A 19,892-nucleotide genomic window follows, 5' to 3' on the forward strand; every position below is an offset into this window, starting at 1 on the left:
CCGCAGGTAACTCATAATCTGCAGTTGTTATTCCTGTCTCCTGACAAAAACATTGCATGCGGCGCCTGTGGAGTGTGGAAAGTTACTGGAGCGCGCAGCCGCGCTCGTCTCTCACAAGGAACGTCATGGCAGTGATTGACAAGCCAGAGGGCCAATCGTTTACGCGATGATCGCGTAAACGATTGGCTGATGTTTTTAAGGCCCTACCTCGTGCACAGATGATGTATATTAATATTATTCCTTTCAGTGCACCTAATAAATAGTCTTTTATCAGTTAGTAAAGACAGTTTCAAGTAATATTGCAAAAATGTATAAAACAAAACATCCTCTTTAGCACCTTTGAGCTCACAATTGTGAGGAAAAAAAATCAGAATTGCGAGTTTATATCACTCTATTCTGATCTTTTTTTTCGCAATTATTACTTTTTTCTGGCATTTGACAGTTTATATCTTGCGATTCTTACTACTTTTCTTAGAATTGTGAGAGATAAACTTCCAATTGCAAGAAAAAGTCAGAATTGCGAGTTTCTATCACGCAATTCTGACTTTATATCTTGCAATTGCGAATATCAAATCACAATTATGTAAACTCGCAATTGCGAGGGGAAAAAAAAAGTCAGAATTGCGAGATAAAAAGTAAAAGTGCAATTACTTTTTTTTTTTTTTTTTTTTTTTTTTTTTTTTACGGAAACAATCTTCCATAGTCATAATGTATGATTAAGAGCTCATATTAAAAACTGATTTTATAGTTAAGTCATGGCAATAAACCTTTTAAAGACTTAGAGAGCAATATATTACTTTAGGGCGTAATCCCAGTCTTTTATTCCCATTGTTGTAAAATTGAAAAAGTCCTGGAAAATGATCGCTGAAAAAGAGTGGGAACCCTGAGTGTGGATAGCCCTGCCCACATTAAAGGTTTAGTTCACTTTAGAATTAAAATGTACTGATAATTTACTCACTCATGTCATCCAAGATGTTTATGTCTGTCTTTCTTCAGTCGAAAAGAAATTAAGGTTTTTAAGGAAAACATTTCCAGGATTTTTCTCCATATATTGGACTTCAATGGGGACCAACAGGTTGAAGGTCAAAATTACAGTTTCAGTGCAGCTTCAAAGGGCTCTACACGATTCCAGCCGAGGAATAAGGGTCTTTTGTCTAGCGAAACGATCTATCATTTTCTAAAAAAAATAAATAAATAAAAAATAAAAAAATTATATACTTTTTAACCACAAATGCTTGTCTTGCACTGCTCACTACGCATGATGTAGTCACGTTGGAAAGGTCACGCGTGATCTAATTATTACAAAGTGAACGTGCAAAGACTAAGTCAAATGGCCTTTACAAAAAAAGGGAAAGCAATGATGTCGGGCAATTTTGAAGTTGGAGGATAAAATGACTTTTTTCACCCTACCGCGGTACTTCTGCCTACGTTAAGCGTGACCTTTCCAATATGATTACTTAATGCGTGAGCCTTGCAAGATGAGCATTTTGTTTTTTTTAGAAAATGACCAATCGTTTCGCTAGATAAGACCCTTATTCTTCGCCTGGGATCACGTAAAGTGCTTTGAAGCTGCATTGAAACTGCAATTTGGACCTTCCACCCAGTGATCCCCACTGAAGTCTATTATATGGAGAAAAAGTCTGAAATGTTTTCCTCAAAAACCTTAATTTCTTTTCGACTGAAGAAAGAAAGACATAAACATCTTGGATGACATGGGAGTGAGTAAATTATCAGTACAAGTCAACTAATCCTTTAAAATCTCATTTCACACAACTCTACATCAAACATCAGATATGCTCTGTTTGGCCATGATAGCAGTTTTTCATTCATAGTGCACAAGTGTTGACTCAACCAATGGTGTGAGTTTGGGGAACTGAACTGTCTCTTTGTCTGACCAAAGGCATTGCAATGCAGTCACTATTTTTCCAATTCTGTTGGCTGATGAGTTGAGGGTGAGAAAAGAGTGATAAAAATAAATTTTTATTTTAAATAACAGTTCAACTCTCTCTAGTGCAAACGAACAACTTTCGTTGGTCGGCTGAGCAGGCAGGACGCCCAGCTCTGAATGAATCCACCCATCCAGCCGCTCCATCTTCCTCTCACACCCTCTCCTCTTTGGGGTATTTATAGCCTCCGAGGTCCTCCGTCACCGAATCAACACGAAGCGGATGCCAAATATAGCCTGCGTGCCTGTGCGCTTGATCTTCCATCTGTTTGAAACGGCCGAAGGAAGGGACAATTCACACCCACACGCTATAATGCACCTAATTAAAAACCACTTGTGACAAAGGGCCAGAGAGGGGGAAACTCAGCCGACTGCCCTTTTCCACCCGACACCCATAACAGCCCCTCCAGTGTCGCCCGGGCACACACACTCACCGAAACACCTCGCACACACTCGTGCACACAAACAGGCCTTGTGCGAAGCTTTCGCGGTGCTGCACGGCCCCCTGCCCCAGTGAAAAACCCCATTGTTTGGTGGTGGAAGCTGAAGTGTGAGCAGCCATAGGATCTGCTAAAGCAGCTTTGTGTTCTTCGAAGCAGTGTGTGGGGATTTGTGGCCAAGCTCGGCGTGCCACTGGCTGCGTGTCCGTTTTCGGTGTCCGCACCTCACGACGAGCTTGGACCCGGTCTCTCCTTTTGTATAGGAAGTTATGCAACCTCCCACAGCGGGACAGTGAGGACGGGCCCACCCAGCTCCATTCATGTCGCAATACACGTCCATCAGCACATTTTACAGAGTTGCATAAGTTTGGCTAAATAAAGGTGGATTTGGCATTCTTCCGTGTTTACTCTGCGATGTTTGCTGAATGTGCCCACCAGATGGCCACATCTAGAGCAGTGCACAAACAGGGACTTGTGGGCTTTTTTTTTCGATCAGTCCCTCTCTCTCCTTTTCCGTCCCTCGCTTTATCTGCTCTCTGGAGTATGTACGTTTGTTCTTTACTTCTCTTGAGAGTGTTTTTTTTTTTTTCACGGCCAAGTGTTTGTGAAATAATTCTCTGCGTTAGGAAGAGACGATGTGTTTGTTTTGCTGATAAAAAGATTTAGAGCTTATTACGCTTCGCCGCAGATTAAAGAATGATTTCCGAGCTGCTGCTCCACATTCTAAAACAAACAGCAGCTTTTATAGCGATCGCTATAGGCCCTCAGGGGCCCGACTGCATTCAGAGGCCTAATTGACACCATCTTGATAGGTAATGCTTGACTTAAGGCTGTGTTCTTTCAATTAAGACTCGTCAATATCATTTCTGTCACACGCTATGAAGCGCTTAGATTCGGGAGAGCTCTTTTTTGCCTACACAAGCAGGCAAGAAGGTTCATCTTTCGCACAGACAAACGCATTAAAATCTCAAGGATGCTACTTCTGAGTAGCTAAACATATGCAACTGAAGATTAGAGATTAGAAGTATTTCTAATCCCTTTTTATATAATTCAATTTATATAATAATTTAGTTTATTATTTATTTTTAATGAATTATTACATAAATTAAGATAATTCATTTTATAAACTCGACTTTTGCTAGAGATTTCCCGATATCTATAAGGTGATAATTAATTTTGTCGGTAACACTTTTATTTTACAGTGTCATTGTTGCATATGTTACATGTAGTTACTATTGTAATAACTATGAATTATGCATAATTACATGCAACTAAACCAAACCCTAATTCTAAACCTATAGTAAGCACATGTAGTTACTTAATATTACTCAGTACTTAAATGTATGTATAATTACAGTGTAACAAAGACATTTTAAAATAAAGTATAACTATTTTGTCTAATGGCTGATAACCAATAAATACCTGATATTATTATTCTTTATTTTTTTTGTCAAAATAAACAAAAAATAAAATGGTAAAAACTTTGTTTTAAATGCTACAGGTGAATTTAAGCATGACAGCATATGTATAAATAAAATGTATAGTATGAAAATGCATATTTAGATTTGCTAAAGATTACATTTAACAAATTAGATTAACTTTAAGTGAACATTAAATATTTTTTTTTCAGTAAGGATGCATTAAATTGATCAAAAATGACAGTAAAGACTTAAAATTTCTATTTCAAATAAATTCTGTTCTTTTGATCTGAAATATTAAGCAGCACAACTGTTTTCAACATTGATGATAATCATAATAATAATAATAATAATCATAATAATAATAATAATAAAATCTTTTTGAGCACCAAATCAGCATATTATAATTTCTGAATGATCATGTGACACTGAAGACTAGAATAATGATGCTGAAAATTCAGCTTTAACATCACAGGAATAAATCACTTTTTGTTTTAAAATTGTAATAATATTTCATTACTATTTTTACTGTGGTTTTTTTTTTTTTGTTTGTTTGTTTGTTTGTTTTTATCAAATAAATGCAGCCTTGGTGAGTATAATGGCACTTTTCCACTGCATGGTACGGCTCGGTATGGAATGGTTCGGCTCGCTTAAATAGTACCCCCTTGGTGGAAGATCCAAGCGAGCCATACCATAGACTATATAATAACACAAGAGGTGTCACTCGTATTGTTTTGAATGGGAGAAAGTGCAACGCGCAATATGGCGAAATAAGTCCCGCCTTCTAAATATGAGCCAGTCGCTGACTGGTAAATCGACATTGCATCACTGCAGCGGCCGTTAGAAGCTCCGGTTCCTATAGAAACAGTCAGACGCGCGCCTCCGAAATGAGACACGAGACCGGACTGCGCATGCGCATTAGCTTGATCCAGCCTGAAAAATAAAATTTTTTGTCAAGATTCGAGCGTTTGTAAACAAAATTTATGAGACAGTTGTTGTCAGATTTCATTGGTGATTTCGAATATGAAATTTAATCGAAAGCTTGGCAAACAGAAACAACTTGCTTTAAACGACTGTCGCAGGCAACTTGGAAAAAAGAAATGGCTGTATCATGGTCAGTAGACGAGGTGCAGACTCGTTGGTAGACAAGAAGCGGTTCCACAGTAGTAGAGGCGGTGCATCTATAACGATCGGTCTATAATCCCACCCACTTTGAAGTGGTACTAACTGCAGTGGAAAAGCAAACCGTAAAGCGAGCCGTGCCGCGCCAAGCCAAGACGAGTAGTACCACGCAGTGCAAAAGCGCCATTTGAGACTTATAAAAATTTTTGAATGATTACCATCTTTTGAATGATGGTGTATATCCAGTATTCACAATACCACTGCATAAAAAACTCTAATATCAATATATAATGTATCCCTTCACTGCACCCATCAGGATGTAAGTATGCACAAGTATGCAGTCTAATAGAGCCATAGCCTGTAATCTGCATTTAAAATGAGGAAAAACAGTTGCTCCACTTCCCCCGTCTGCCTGACAGTATCGCTCTGAGAGGAAGCCCGTTAAAATCACCTCCTAACTGCAACTGATGAGATCTTCTTGTTTTCCTGCAGCTAATTACTTCATTATGGTTTACCTGAATTGAGAAGCGAAAACATTGTCGGATCATTATGTTCAGCCTGTTGTTGTTCAAACCACTCGATCAATCTTAAGGCCATGAATTCAGACTCATGTCGTAATCGCCTTGACTTCACCTGATCTGTTGTGTGGAGTGTCTACAAGGACTCCTGCCTTTTCTGGATGGCTTTTAGTTTTGTTTCTGCTGGTTATCGTATCTTCCCAATTGAATGGTTAAGCTTTCAGATGGGCACGTGCTTTAGTCTGTATGTCTGCTTGTGCTCGTCATATAATGGCACTGCAACAGCTTTGTGTTTTTCTCCTCCAGGCCTTAGACGGTTTCTTCTTCGTTGTGAACATGGAGGGGAACATTGTGTTTGTGTCAGAGAACGTGACACAGTACCTGCGGTATAATCAGGAAGAGCTGATGAACACCAGTGTGTACAGCATCCTGCATGTAGGAGACCATACAGAATTCATCAAAAATCTCCTGCCCAAGTCACATGGTAAGACTCTTTCTGTTTTCCATTCATTATTTCCTTCCCATTTTGCTATTTTAATTTCTTTTGCGCTTCTAGCAAGTCTACTTTTCAGGAAACGCTTATTCCTCAACACTCAAGTGTTGCATTACTGGAGCAGTTATACTTTCCATCCTGCGATTATATTAATCAGATTGTGCATTAAGAACTTGGATTTACAGAAAGGAATATCAAAATCTCCTCCTCCCCCAGTGGCGGTATAGGGGAAGGTCACCTGCAGAGGTGAAAGAGAGGAAAGACTCATAGAAACCATGTTGTTATTTGTTCAAATTTTGTATTCAGCCAGAAAACACTCGTTGGTTATGGTTCTCACCCTGAAATTCTAATCCTACTCTGTATTGCCTAGCTTTAAACATTAAATATGTTCTGAACGATTGTGGTTTTGTTGTTCTACTCAGCATTTTGCACTTTTGATAATTTCTTGAGGCTGTCATTATAACTCAAGTTAACTGTTGCTTGAATACATTTAATGTAAATGGCTGATGATATAAAAAAAATAGCTTTGGTAGCTTTCCATCCATGTTTCCATCCATCCCGCCAAATTTACATGATTTTGCCTCAAATTTTTGACACATATTTGCCAGAAGTGATGAATATGGGCTTGCAGGGGCAGGGCTTCAGAATGTGACCAAAATGGTTGCATATGCGACCATTTTTTGAGAATGTGCGTGTTAAAATTTGACGTGGTCACATTTGTGCAAGTGCATGGTCACACACTCATACCCCTTTTCCACCAAGGCAGTTTGAGTGCTGGTTCGGAGCCAGAGCCTAGTTTCAAATCAGTTCTTTGTCTTTCGACACACAAAGCACCAGCTCCGAACCAGGAAAAGTGGTTCGTAAGTAGCACCAAAACGTTGATGGGCTAGAAGTAAGAACCGCTTGCGTCAGGGGCTGGGGGCGGGGTTACCGTGACCAACAAGAAACTTGTGACCACCATTTTTGAAATAACAGCTAATCGAGCTAATAGTAGCTAATAGTAGTTCGATTGTAATCTCCGTCTATATAAAAATTACGGCGAGCCGGGTTTGGATGCTGATATAGGTTCGCAAAGCCATGAGCATCAACAGTAGTGAAACATCCGCGTTGATGGAAGGCTTGTTCAAGATGCATTGTGGACCGATTCAGCTGTTGACATCGGAGTGCCGCGGGTCCACAGGAGCATTTGTAGAGCATACGACTCCTTGTGCTTTTGGATCATTTGATGTCATGCGCCGATCGCTCTGCGGGAAGCCGATGCATCTCGAACAAGCTTGGTGTGTTTGTGTTTGGCGCTGCAGCGCTAGCTTTGCTGTGAAATATGAGATGTATACAGTGACGTAAGCCCTGGCTCTGTGCTGGCTCTCTAACCCGTGGAAAGGCAAACCGGTTCTTAGAAAGCTTGTCAGTTGAACCAACTCTGAACTGGCACCAGCACTAGCTCTGAACTAGCACCTGGTTCGTGCTGGTGGAAAGGGGGTATCAGTCTCTGCCTGCCTGCCCTTGCATCAGGGATTTATCTAATCTGTCACATATTATCAACTACGGCAAATTCACCCGTAGTTAGTCCCGTTGGAGTTTTTCCCTCTTTTGCACCCCGCTTTTAAAGCACTAATTCAAAAGCGAAAGTCAACTGCACATGTGATTCATAACGGTGTGGAGCAGAGCGCTCATTTTCAATTAATTCCTAATTCCTGCGGCCGTGTGCATTTTACTTTCACTTTCAAATTAGCTCCAATTTGGGGTTGGCAGTTGCTCGAATGGTGGGTTCATTATTATTCTTAATGAAAAACACAAAAACAAAACAAAACTGGCTTTTACATTTCGATTTGAAACCAAATCTTCTGCCATAGTCTTGTAAGTCAGCTCCTCACTCTCGTGATAAATGAAATATGGCTGCTGATCTGTGCTGTGACTCTCATTCATCTCACGCTGCATTGAGCAGACACATTCAGTTTTTGATTGAAATGTCTGTTCTCTGAACTAAATTATTTTTATTAGTGATTTAAAAAAAAAATCTAAACGACGGTGGGGGGCGGTGCCAAGTCACTATACTTCGGAATTTTCTGTTTATCTTGAAGTTACAGGCAGATCACAAGATTGGTAGTCATTGAATTAGTGCACGTTTTAGATGTAAACTTTAAACTTTGTTTCATCGCCAACAGTCTCTGTCTCTCATGTTGCTTCACATCGCCAACTCTTATTGAAAATTAATGACTTCCAGTCCCTTGCTGCTGTAAATCACTGTCAGTGTGAACACCCCTTTATTCAGTAAGGAAAAGTTAGGGAATGCTGGTTCAAATGAGTGACAGTGAGTGATGTCTATTTACTTCCCTCCCACAGTGAACGGAGTGCCGTGGTCCAGCGAGAATCCTCGACGGAACAGCCACACCTTCAACTGCCGCATGCTCGTGAACCCTCACAGCGAGGCCGAAGAGACGCAGGATCACGAGGCACAGCAGAAATATGAGACTATGCAGTGTTTTGCTGTGTCTGAACCAAAGTCCATCAAGGAGGAGGGAGAGGGTGAGCCACGGTTTCTTAAAACACACTTAAGCCACATGAACAGTACTGAAACTCTAGATTTAATGCTTCAAAGCGTAGCAGGAAGCTTCAGCCAAGCAAAGTGGCTACTCCCCTTTAATTGAGCTGAGCATTCATTTGTCAACTGGCCCACAAACAAGCAGATTTTAACCTACAGTTTGTTCAATTAATTTTTTGTTTCCAGTGGATGAGAATTGTTGTCTTTATCGACAGTTGTCATTAGGTGCTGTCGTCGAGTGATCTCGTTACCATCAAGGGCAGTGGTAATTTAACATACACTACCATTCAAAAGTTTAGGGTCGGTAAGATTTTTGTTTTTTTTAAAGTGTTTTTTTATGCTCATGAAGGCTGCATTTATTTGATCAAAAATACAGCAAAACAGTAATATTATTGCAATTTAAAATACCTTTTCTATTTGAATATATTTTCAAATGTAATTTATTCCTGTGATAGCAAAGCTGGTTTTTCAGCATCATTTCTCCACTCTTCAGTAGGGCTGTCAAACGATTAATCACGATTAATCGCATACAAAATAAAAGTTTGAGTTTGCATAATATATGTGGGTGTACTGTGTGTAATTATTATGTATATATAAATACAAACACATCCATGTTCATATTTGAGAAATATTTACAAGTATATGTATTTATTTATATTTTTATATAATTTATATTATATATAAATAATTTTTTTTGTACATAAATAGCATATTTCTCTTAAATATATACATTAATTTGTGTGTATTTATATATACATATTATTTACACACATTACTCACACATGTATTATGCAAACTCAAACTTTTATTTTGTATGCGATTAATTGCGATTAATCGTTTGACAGCTCTACTCTTCAGTGTCACATGATCCTTCAGAAATCATTCTAATATGCTGATTTGGTGTTTTACATTTCTTGTTATTAAAATCAATGTAGAAAACAGTTGTGCTGCTTAATATTTTTATGGAAACAGAGACATTTTCTTTTATTATTTCTCTAAAATAAAAAGTCTTGCTTACCTCAAGCTATTGAAATGTAGTGTACCATGTTATATATCATTTGATATGATCACTGTACCATTGTATTGTCACAGTATTTTTCTATAAGAGTTTGGTGACCTTTTTTTTATTTTTAAAATAATTTAATATATATTTTGTCACTTTGTTGCTTTATGCAACGAGTGTTGAACAAAAAAAAAAAACCATCACATTTTCATAATCATCATATGCAGTTTACCACACTGTACAGGTAAAGGTCCTTTATGGACTTATACTTACCTTATTCTGAATTTGCAGTCAATTGTGGTGATCATATAGAAGTAATTTGAATGTGTGTTGGTCTAACTTACTAGGAATGGTGTTTTTTCCCATCTGAAAAATCTAGCTAAACAAATTTATTGTTGGGATTAGGATATCAATTCAGTATCATAAAATATTGCCAAACTTTAAAATGTAATTTTTGATTGTACACCACAAATCTTAACCCCCTGGTGCTTTTTTATATTTTAATTTTTTTTTAAATATATTTCAGTGAAAAGAATGTACCATATTTTAGTTCGATTATATTTTGTTATATAATATTTTGTATTTTTAGGGGATTTTATTGTACTAAATTTTATTTACGCTGTAGTTATAATCCATTTATTCACTTTTTGAGCATAGACCTGAAAAATAAATTTCCAACTTAAACTGTCATAAATTTTGAATGCTTTAGAGCACATACTTAATTTGATCTCTTTTCAAAGATGACATTTGGCAAATTATTGCTGCAGTGACTTTTTTTTTTTTTTTTTTTTTTTTTTTTTTTTTAAAGTTAACTTAAAAGTTACAGAATTTTACATTTATTGTTATGAAAAATGCACAAAAATAGTATTTTCAATTTTTATATGAAATATATGTTTCCAAAAACATATTTTACTCTAAAACTGCAAGAATATCAAAGTTGTGTTCCAAATTTGAGCTTGATATCTCAAAAATTGAGCTTTCAGTAAGATTTTGTTTGGCCGCAGCACCAAAAGTTTTCACTAGATGAAATTCATCTCCCATTCATTTCCAATGCAGTCATTTTTGACTGCGGGGAGCACAAGTGTGACTTTTTTTCAAGACCATTTAACCTTTTTGAATCATGTCCATTGATTTTTGTTTAGTTTTTTTTTTTTTTAAATCATATAGCAAGTTCCAAAACCTTTACCAAGTGTCATACCATTCCCGATGAAGTAAAAAATTCTAAAAAAAAATAAAGTGTAATTTTTTTTATCAAAAATGACTTAAGAGCACCAGACAGTTAAGGAGTAAACTGTATAAGAGTTTTCAGAGTCAGTCGCACTGCTAATGTAGAAGCAACACTCGGTGTTGACAGTCGTTCCTGAAATATGAGAGAAATGAGTTATCCAATTACTGAAAAATAAGGCAAAAAGGTGACAGCAGTGATCGTGGAACGTGCATTTGCGTCCCGCCCAGAGAAATGTTTCAGTCTGTGATTAATTTACTCTTTTCTTTCCTCCTCTTCCACCTCTCGGAGTCACCCAGAGTTCAGGGTGCATTTGAGACCCACTTCTCCACTGGATTGTGTTGGCTTTGGTTTTGGCCCTGGCTGGGGTTGAGTGTGTGTGTGTGTGTAACAGCAAGTGTGAGGCAACGAGAGATCTCTCTCACACACACAAAATGTTTAATTTTTGCTGGGTACTGTTGGTGTGTTGAGTGAAGAAGCGTCTCTCTTTATGGCCCGTCAGTGTTAGCTGTGTGCCAGCTGCTCTTTCAGCCGCCAGCTCAACCTGGCGCAGGAGACAGAGAAAGACGGCTGGAGGAGGAATGTGTATGAGGAGAGGGATATCTGAGAGAGTTTATTACAGAGACGGTGAAGCTGGGTCTTCATGCAATTTAGAGTAAGACCACCCAAGGGGCTCGACAACAGCCGTGTGTTTGCACATAAAAAGGCCTGTTCACATCAGCTCTGATGTAAACAACATGACCTGTAGCTCAAAAAATAGAACATGTTGCTACCAACACAAAGTTCATTGGTTCAATTCAGAGGGATTGCATGATCTGCAGTGTGATTCACAAGCAAGTTGACACAATAATGAGCTGTTTTTAATGAATCATTCAAAAAGACTCGTAAACACAGGACAGGAGTTGCATTTTTTTATATATATATATATGTCAATCTGGCTAGTCCTTCACTGAATGAACTAACTAAATCAGTCAGAGCGGTTACTGAATCTACATCTGACTCACTTTCAGTTGTAACTTTCAGTGATGTCCTTCTTGAAATGAAGCAAGTACTAATGGTTTGAAAGATTAAAGGGGTGGTTGATTATGATTTCACTTTTTTAACTTAAGTTAGTGTGTAATGTTGCTGTTTGAGCATAAACAACATCTGCAAAGTTACGACACTCAATGCAAAGGGACAAATTTTCTTGTAAAGATTTCGCTGTTTATGGACTACAACAAATGGCTGGTAGGGTCTACAACAAGCTTCTTCCTGGGTTAGTGACATCAATAATCTTAAAATTTACATAAACCCTGACCCCGGGAACACACAACAAAGGGGGCGAGGCCATGTTGGACTGCTTTAGAGAAGAGGAAGAGTTGTTGTAGTTGGGTGTTGTTGCCATGCCGTCATTTCAGGGTCATTTTAACTCTGATTAACATGACGGCACATGCTAGTCGATGAGTTGAATCAGCTTCACAGCAACTACATAAATTTATCCACTAACCGCTCAGAAACGTCCAGTTGCATTCTAAAAGTTGTAACTTCTTCCTGAGTCTCTTCCTCAGTGTCCGACTCCGGTTTGAACAATGTAAGGCTGAACACCGTTACTGACAATCCTCATTTTGGCTGCGTGAGATTCTCCAGCTTTGTTGTTGTTGAGCAACTGAAGCGTGAGCTGTTAAAGCTCCGCCCTCTTTTGGAAAGCGGCCGGGAGCAGCAGCTCATTTGCATTTAAAGGGACACACACAAAAATGGTGTGTTTTTGCTCACACCCAATTCGGGGCACATTTGACAAGCTATAATAAATGATCTGTGGGGTATTTTTTTTTTTTTTTTTTAAATAGTATTTTTATTAGAATTTTACATTTTACAAAAGGCAAAAGAAAACAAAAAAGACCTTTAGAAAATATATACAAATCAATGAGTGATAATATCAACAATAAAAACAACAATATAAAAAATTATTAATAATTATTAATATCATCAACCATTAATAATAATATTTAAAAAAGAAGAAAAATAAATAAATAATAATAAATAAGAAAAAAGGAAAATAAATAAATAAATAAAAAGACTGAGAACCAGGGCGCATATGCAATTCCAGTAGTAAAGCACAAACAAACAAGCATTCAGTAGAAGGCAGAGCAGACAGCATATTATGTCTTACATTACTGACCAGAGCTAGCATTTAACTGGTTAAGATGATCCAGAAATGGTTGCCATATATCTGTGGGGTATTTTGAGCTGAAACTTCACAGACACATTCTGTGGACACCAGAGACTGATATTACATCTTGTAAAAGAGGCATTATAGGTCTCCTTATCTTTACTGATAGTTGCTAATATGGTTATGTAGTTAAAAATCATGTATTTCAAATATAAAAATTGCCTCATGTTCATCAAAGCTGCATTTATTTGAGCAAAAATGCAGTTAAAACAGTAATATTGTGAGATATTATTACAATTTAAGATAACTGTTGTCTATATCCTTCAGAAATCATTCAAATAGGCTTATTTGGTGCTCAAGAAACATTTATTATTATCAATGTTGAAAACAGTGCTGCTTAATATTTTTGTGGAAACTGTGACAATTTTTTACAGGATTTTTTAATTAATAGAAAGTTCAAAAGAACAAATAGAAATGGAAATCTTTTGTAACATTATAAATGTTATCATTGTATTTGCTGAATTTTTTTTTTTTTATTAAAATATAAATACTGATTGCAAACTTTTGAGTGGCAGTGTGTATAATAGATCCTGTTACTCACAGTATTCTTGTTTATTATGCCTGATCATGCATGTGTCTGATGTGTCAGACATAATGCTGTTGCAGACATTATGATTGTCTTATGATCTTGTTGTGGGTGGATGAGGGATGACTTTTCTAACTTAGTCTCCATGGGAGCAGCACAGCAGGGTCAGCCTCCACAATGACACACAAATGAAAGGTCACATTCCATCATATCACCCCACGCTCAACTCTGCACCGCCCCCTCGACACACACAAACACACAGAACGAATGCCTCATCATTCATTAACACCCTTAAAATGGTTAAATAATCTGTTATCACTGATCTGATCATTTTCTCTCTCTCTTTGACCATAGATTTCCAGTCGTGTCTGATCTGCGTCGCACGGAGAGTTCCCATGAAAGAGAGACCCATGCTCCCCACGCACGAAAGCTTCACCACCCGCCAAGACCTCCAAGGTAACCATGCCAACGCCTCCCTTCTCTCCCCGCTTACACTTTTCAAAGGGTGTTCACATCACAGTCAGCGCTCATCTCAATGCACAACCCCTCGCTTAAAACAACAGATACTGACTTTAACCTGGAGAGACTGTTTAATAACATCAATCTGAATTGGCGCCGAGTTTTACATTCTAAACCTTTGAAAGGTTTTCTCATGCTTTTTTTTTAAACGTGGATTTAGATGTGACCAAAGAAATTAAATTTATATTATATTATATATTTATTATATTATTTTTGAGTTATTTATATGAGAATGAGTCTTGCTCCCCAGTTGTATGTATCTATGTGTGTGTGTGCATGTTTTATTTGTATTTGCATTATACAAATTAATTTTATATAAACATTATTAATCGTATTATTATTTATTTATACATGCATGCATATATATATATATATATATATATATATATATATATATATATATATATATATATATATATATATATATATATATATATATATATATAAAATATGGCGTACCACAATGCAAGAGAGTTCTGAATTTGAGTATGCTAAACATACTATATGCATCTGGACAGTGAGATCACACAATGGGAAGAGTTTTTACTGACACACCAACCACACCTGTTGTCACATTCTGATGTGGCTAGTTAATGGAAACTCCCAGTTTGCTATTTATTGTAATTCAGAGTGATTACAAAGCTGAGATATGTCTGTCATACATTGTCATGTGTTTTTTTTTTTTGTTGGTTTTTTTTTGGTCTCAGTTCTTAAAAAATGAATTCAATATTTGATATTCCCCAAGCATGCTGCTTAGGGGTTTATTCTAAATCCATAACACTAAGTGTTAAACATCTGCAGTTTATTCAGCTCGAACCACTTAACATACTCTCATTACATACATTTAAAGTTTGCTTTGCAGATCTGTCTTAGCTGTGCTTAAACATTCTTTAAGAAATTCTAAGCTTTAACATTTTGAACAGACAACACCAAACTACATTGCATTTTGTTGTACTGTGTGTTTGTAGGTAAGATCACCTCACTGGACACCAGTCTGTTACGAGCGTCTATGAAGCCTGGCTGGGAAGACTTGGTGCGAAGATGCATTCAGCGATTTCACCTCCAGAACGATGGAGATATGTCATTTGCCAAGCGGCATCAGCAAGAAGGTACTGGTCACTTAATTAACTGACTTAACACTATGTCGTGGTAAGAAATGTTGTCATATTGGCTTTCATGTGTGAAAGTAGGATAGAGTGCTTTAGTGCCAGCCCACTTTCAGCTGCGTTGGTTCCAGAAGTATTTTTTTCTATTCATTTTTCCCATAGGGATTTTAAAAAAGTCTTTGTTAAAGTTTTATAAACCATGAACCACACCAACCATTTGAAAATCAAATAACTTAAAGGGTTAGTTCACCCAAAAATGAAAATTCTGTCATTAATTACTCACCCTCATGTCGTTCCACACCCATAAGACCTACGATCATCTTCGGATCTGATGGCTCAGTGAGACCTGCATTGACAGCAAGATAATTAACACTTTCAGATGCCTAGAAATGTACTAAAGACAAATTTAAAACAGTTCATGTGACTACAGTGGTTCAACCTTAATGTTATGAAGCGGCGATGTTTTACGAATCTTTTGTTTTGAATCAGTGGTTCGGAGCGTGTATGAAACTGCCAAAGTCACGTGATTTCAGTAAACGAGGCTTCGTTACGTCATGAGTGTTTTGAAATTTTAGTGGTTCACCGCTGGGGGGGCGTGACTTTGGCAGTTTGATACACACTCCGAACCACTGAATCGAAACAAAAGATTCGTAAAGCTTTGAAGCTTCATGAAGCAGTGTTTTGAATTTGCCCATCACTAGATATTGTTGAATAAAGTTGTTATTTTGTGTTTTTGGCGCACAAAAGGTATTCTAGCTTTCTGGGCATCTGAAAGTTTTAATTATCTTGCTGTCAATAGAGTGCCCCAGGGATGACGCTTTTTTGTAGGCAAAACCCGGAAGCGAGTTAGCATTTTAGGACTTCCGGTTCCAACGCCATAAAGTCTATGGGTTTTTTGAATGGGTTTTTGCTAAATCGCCTGAAATAAGGTCTGTGGTAAACAAAGCCTCTAAATACTTTCACGTTTTGATCTATGACATAAAACACACCAGTTATAACCCACTTGTGATTTTTTAAACTTTTACTGCGTCTTCAAATCGGCGGTTGCTAACAAATTGCTAAAAGGGACTACTTCCTTTGGCGGGGACTTTAGACGTCATCATTAAAAACGGGACATTTGGACAGCATTTCTCATGAAAAAGTGGATAAGTATTCATACACAGCGCAGATCATAATCAGTGAGCATGTTTTTAAATAGAGTTGTTTTCTAAATAAAGTTTGAGGACGCTTGGTGGTGATGACGTTGATCCGCGACCATGGTGTGCTGTAGTCCGTTTATAGCCTACTGTTAGACTTTTATATCTGACGACTTTATTTAGGCTTCAAAATCTATAAATGTTGTGTTAACTTGTAAAGATTATCTTGATAGACAAAACGTGTAAGTGTCATAACCCTTTGTTAAACACAGAGCTTATTTTCTGCGATTTTCCAAAAGTCTATGGGAAAAATGCATACGCTTTCAGTCGAGGGAACCCGCGCGACGCTAACTTCCGGGTTGGCCTACAAAAACGCGTCATCCCTGGGGCACTCTATTGAGGCCTCACTGAGCCATCGAATTTGATCAAAAATATCTTAATTTGAGTAATTAATGACAGAATTTTCATTTTTGGATGAACTAACCCTTTAATGGCTTTATTGAGGGGGAAAAAACTACAATCCCATGAAGCATTGTGAATGACATAATCAAATTAAAATTGATGGTGAAATATAAAGCTGTTCAATTAAAGTTTTTGATTATATTTATATAAAAAATATATTATAAATGTGTTGCTATATATATATATATATATATATATATATATATATATATATTTAAGTATTTTGAGAGCTTAGGGAGACCGACTCTTACATAATTTGCAGTGCTTCATGAGAGTGGGCGGAGCTGACAAGCTCTTTTGGCATGATTTGCTCATGTGACTGACTGGTGAATTTTTCTGTGCTGCATCATGGGTAATGTAGTTTCTCACCACAAATTCCACTGTTAAACATGATTTGCATAAATATCAAGATCAATCATGACTACTGTCATAAGGATACTGTAGCAATCATGTGAAAATCATTTACCGCAAAGAACATCAGAGTTGAGAACAGTATTTTGGTTGTGGTGTGTGAACGATGTGTATAAAACGTGAGTAATGCATGTGGTACCTTTACTGGAAGTTAATCTGGCAATTTTACAGGAATTATTATGGGTTTATGAGCGATAGCGACTATTATCTTGTCGAGACATGTTTGAAGAAATGACTAAATGCGAATGTGACCCTAAAACCTTATTAATCTTTTGCATACAATTTGGATGTTAATTCAGTTTTCCTCAATATGCATTTACCTATGTATTTCTTAAAATGAATGTTTTGATGTTCTAATCATGTGGGTGTGTTGTTTTGCAGTGATAAGGCATGGGCAGGCATTTAGTCCCATCTACCGGTTTTCCCTGTCCGACGGGACCATCGTCTCAGCTCACACCAAGAGCAAACTGGTTCGCTCACCTGCTACCAACGAGCCACAGCTCTACATGTCCCTGCACATCTTACAGAGGTACCCACTATCCTGAACTGTTTTGTCTCTGTTTACGTCTAAATATGTGATTTTAATATAATTGCAATTGTGTATTTTATAAACTACCAACATGTCTATGTGTTTGTCATTTTTGACCCTCTCCTCACCGTTTCCTGTTTGGTTCGGCTCCATGTGTGAGCAGTCGGTCGAAACGCACACTTTCTAGTTCTGACAAGCCCAGTTAATGACCATATACTGAAATCTCACTGTCATGTGAGAACATCCAAGCATGTTTTCCCAGAGGCCGATGCTGGTCTCTAAACATTCCATCAGAACCAAGAATAACACGACTCCCTCGACTCCCACAGCTACACGTTGGCAAACAAATTTTTTCACCCTTGATAATTCCTCCGAATTTGATTGCTGATTTAGTTAAATATGGAGTAATTGAATACAAACGACTCCAAGCTTAAAGGGACAGTTCACCCAAAAAGGAAAATCACGTCGTTCCAAACCAGTATGACGAAGAAGATTTTCCATGTAGTCACAACTCGTAGGGAGCTTTCAAGTTTTAAAATTAACGGGTAAGTCTATATGACTTACTCCTGTATATTCCAAGTCTTCTGAAGCTGTACAATAGGTTTGAGTGAGGAACAGGCCAAATTCGAAGTAAATCTCATCTCATTGGAGATGTAGCAATAGCCAGGTTTCCATCCAAGGTTTGTTTTGCGGAAAAAGGTTTAACGCTTCAAAATGTTTAGCAATATAGCTGATGGAAAAGCCATTTGTCTATAAAATTTCTCAGATGTTGACACAATCTTTTTCTGTTTATATTTAGCGCATAAATTCTAGGTCAATACTTAAAATGTTGCAAAAATTGGTTTGGAATTGGTTTGGCTTTAACGCAAATAAATGTGGTGTCACATGACAGAAATAGCCTATACATGTCATGCATCGTCCGTGTTCCGGGTGTTGCTCCTGTTAAAGCCCCGTTTCTCTGTAGTTTAAAGGGTGCATCACAAGGATGAGGAAAATAGTGTCTTAAATAGTTCAGGGAAGATTGTTGGAGTTTTCAATGCTGACAAAAAGAAAGGTAAAATAAAATACAGAAATGTTACTTCTGTATCTGAATAATTAAAAGTACTGTCATAAAATCGTGAATCTGCTTTGATTTCATAATCAGAAGCGGTTCTAGACTACATGACAAATGAAAATCACAAACATTGACACGTAAATGAAATAATTTAATAAGTGCAATTTCTTAATATAGAATTTTATCTCAAATAAATTAGGAAAATAAAGTGGTTGACTCAAATCTCTAATACAATTTTAGAAATGTTATGTATCAAGCCTCAGTTTAGCTCTTATTCTAGTTTTTACTAGAATAACTCTTTGCTTTGAATGCGTTCCCGGCCGCGTCAAATCGCGGCTTGCTTAAAGGTGCTACAGAGGATGTTTTGTTTTATACATTTTTGCAATATTACTTGAAACTGTCTTTACTAACTGATAAAAGACTATTTATTAGGTGCACTGAAAGGAATAATATTAATATACATCATCTGTGCACGAGGTAGGGCCTTAAAAACATCAGCCAATCGCTTACGCGATCATCGCGTAAACGATTGGCCTTCTGGCTTGTCAATCACTGCCATGACGTTCCTTGTGCGAGACGTGTGCGGCTGCGCGCTCCAGTAACTTTCCACACTCTACAGGCGCCGCATGCAATGTTTTTGTCAGGAGACAGGAATAACAACTGCAGATTATGAGTTACCTGCGGTGAGTCCGACATAATGAATCCACTAACACGACACAGCGAATGCCGGTGGTAAACACTCGTGTTTCAATACTCGTGCACGAGTTTTGGGAGGCGTTCCCTCGAAATGAGCTGTGAAGGAGGGGGGTTGTTCTTACGCATGCGCTCATTTCAAAAACTCACTAACAGTCTTTGGTTTCGCAGTCGACGAAAAGATCCTCTGTAGCACCTTTAACTGCATGTTCAAGGCATTAAAAATTGACTGTACCAGTATATTTATGGACCCTAAAAATTTTTGCATACAGGACGAATGAGCGGCTCTGTATCCAAACCTGTGCTTCACCAAATAAAGGCAGTAAAGTCCTGTCAGACGAGCACTTCATCGTCGTCTTATATTTCCGATTTAACAACATTATATGTGAAAATAAGCACTATTGGCGAATTTCAGATGTCTCTTCAAAAATATTTTGAATGCAAAAGATACGAATTTACACAAAATTATGTACGGCTCAATTTTTTTAACGATATAACAAAACTTTTTTTTTTTTAGGGATGATGTCATCACGCACACCAT

General features: G+C 37.4%; 1 protein-coding gene across 4 annotated transcripts in view; it reads left to right on the top strand.

The window, feature by feature from the left end:
* ncoa2 (nuclear receptor coactivator 2) overlaps window positions 1–19,892 on the top strand; it is a 128,910-nt gene that overhangs the window by 69,316 nt on the left and 39,702 nt on the right. For all 4 annotated transcript variants that reach the window (XM_048174183.1, XM_048174184.1, XM_048174182.1 and 1 more), the window contains exons 6-10: window positions 5,750–5,927; window positions 8,280–8,462; window positions 13,796–13,897; window positions 14,929–15,069; window positions 17,457–17,604. In XM_048174183.1, the coding sequence (XP_048030140.1) occupies window positions 5,750–5,927; window positions 8,280–8,462; window positions 13,796–13,897; window positions 14,929–15,069; window positions 17,457–17,604 (752 nt within the window). The remainder of the gene's footprint in view (window positions 1–5,749; window positions 5,928–8,279; window positions 8,463–13,795; window positions 13,898–14,928; window positions 15,070–17,456; window positions 17,605–19,892) is intronic.

This window comes from Megalobrama amblycephala, linkage group LG22, assembly GCF_018812025.1.
Source record: "Megalobrama amblycephala isolate DHTTF-2021 linkage group LG22, ASM1881202v1, whole genome shotgun sequence".
Lineage (NCBI taxonomy): Eukaryota > Metazoa > Chordata > Actinopteri > Cypriniformes > Xenocyprididae > Megalobrama > Megalobrama amblycephala.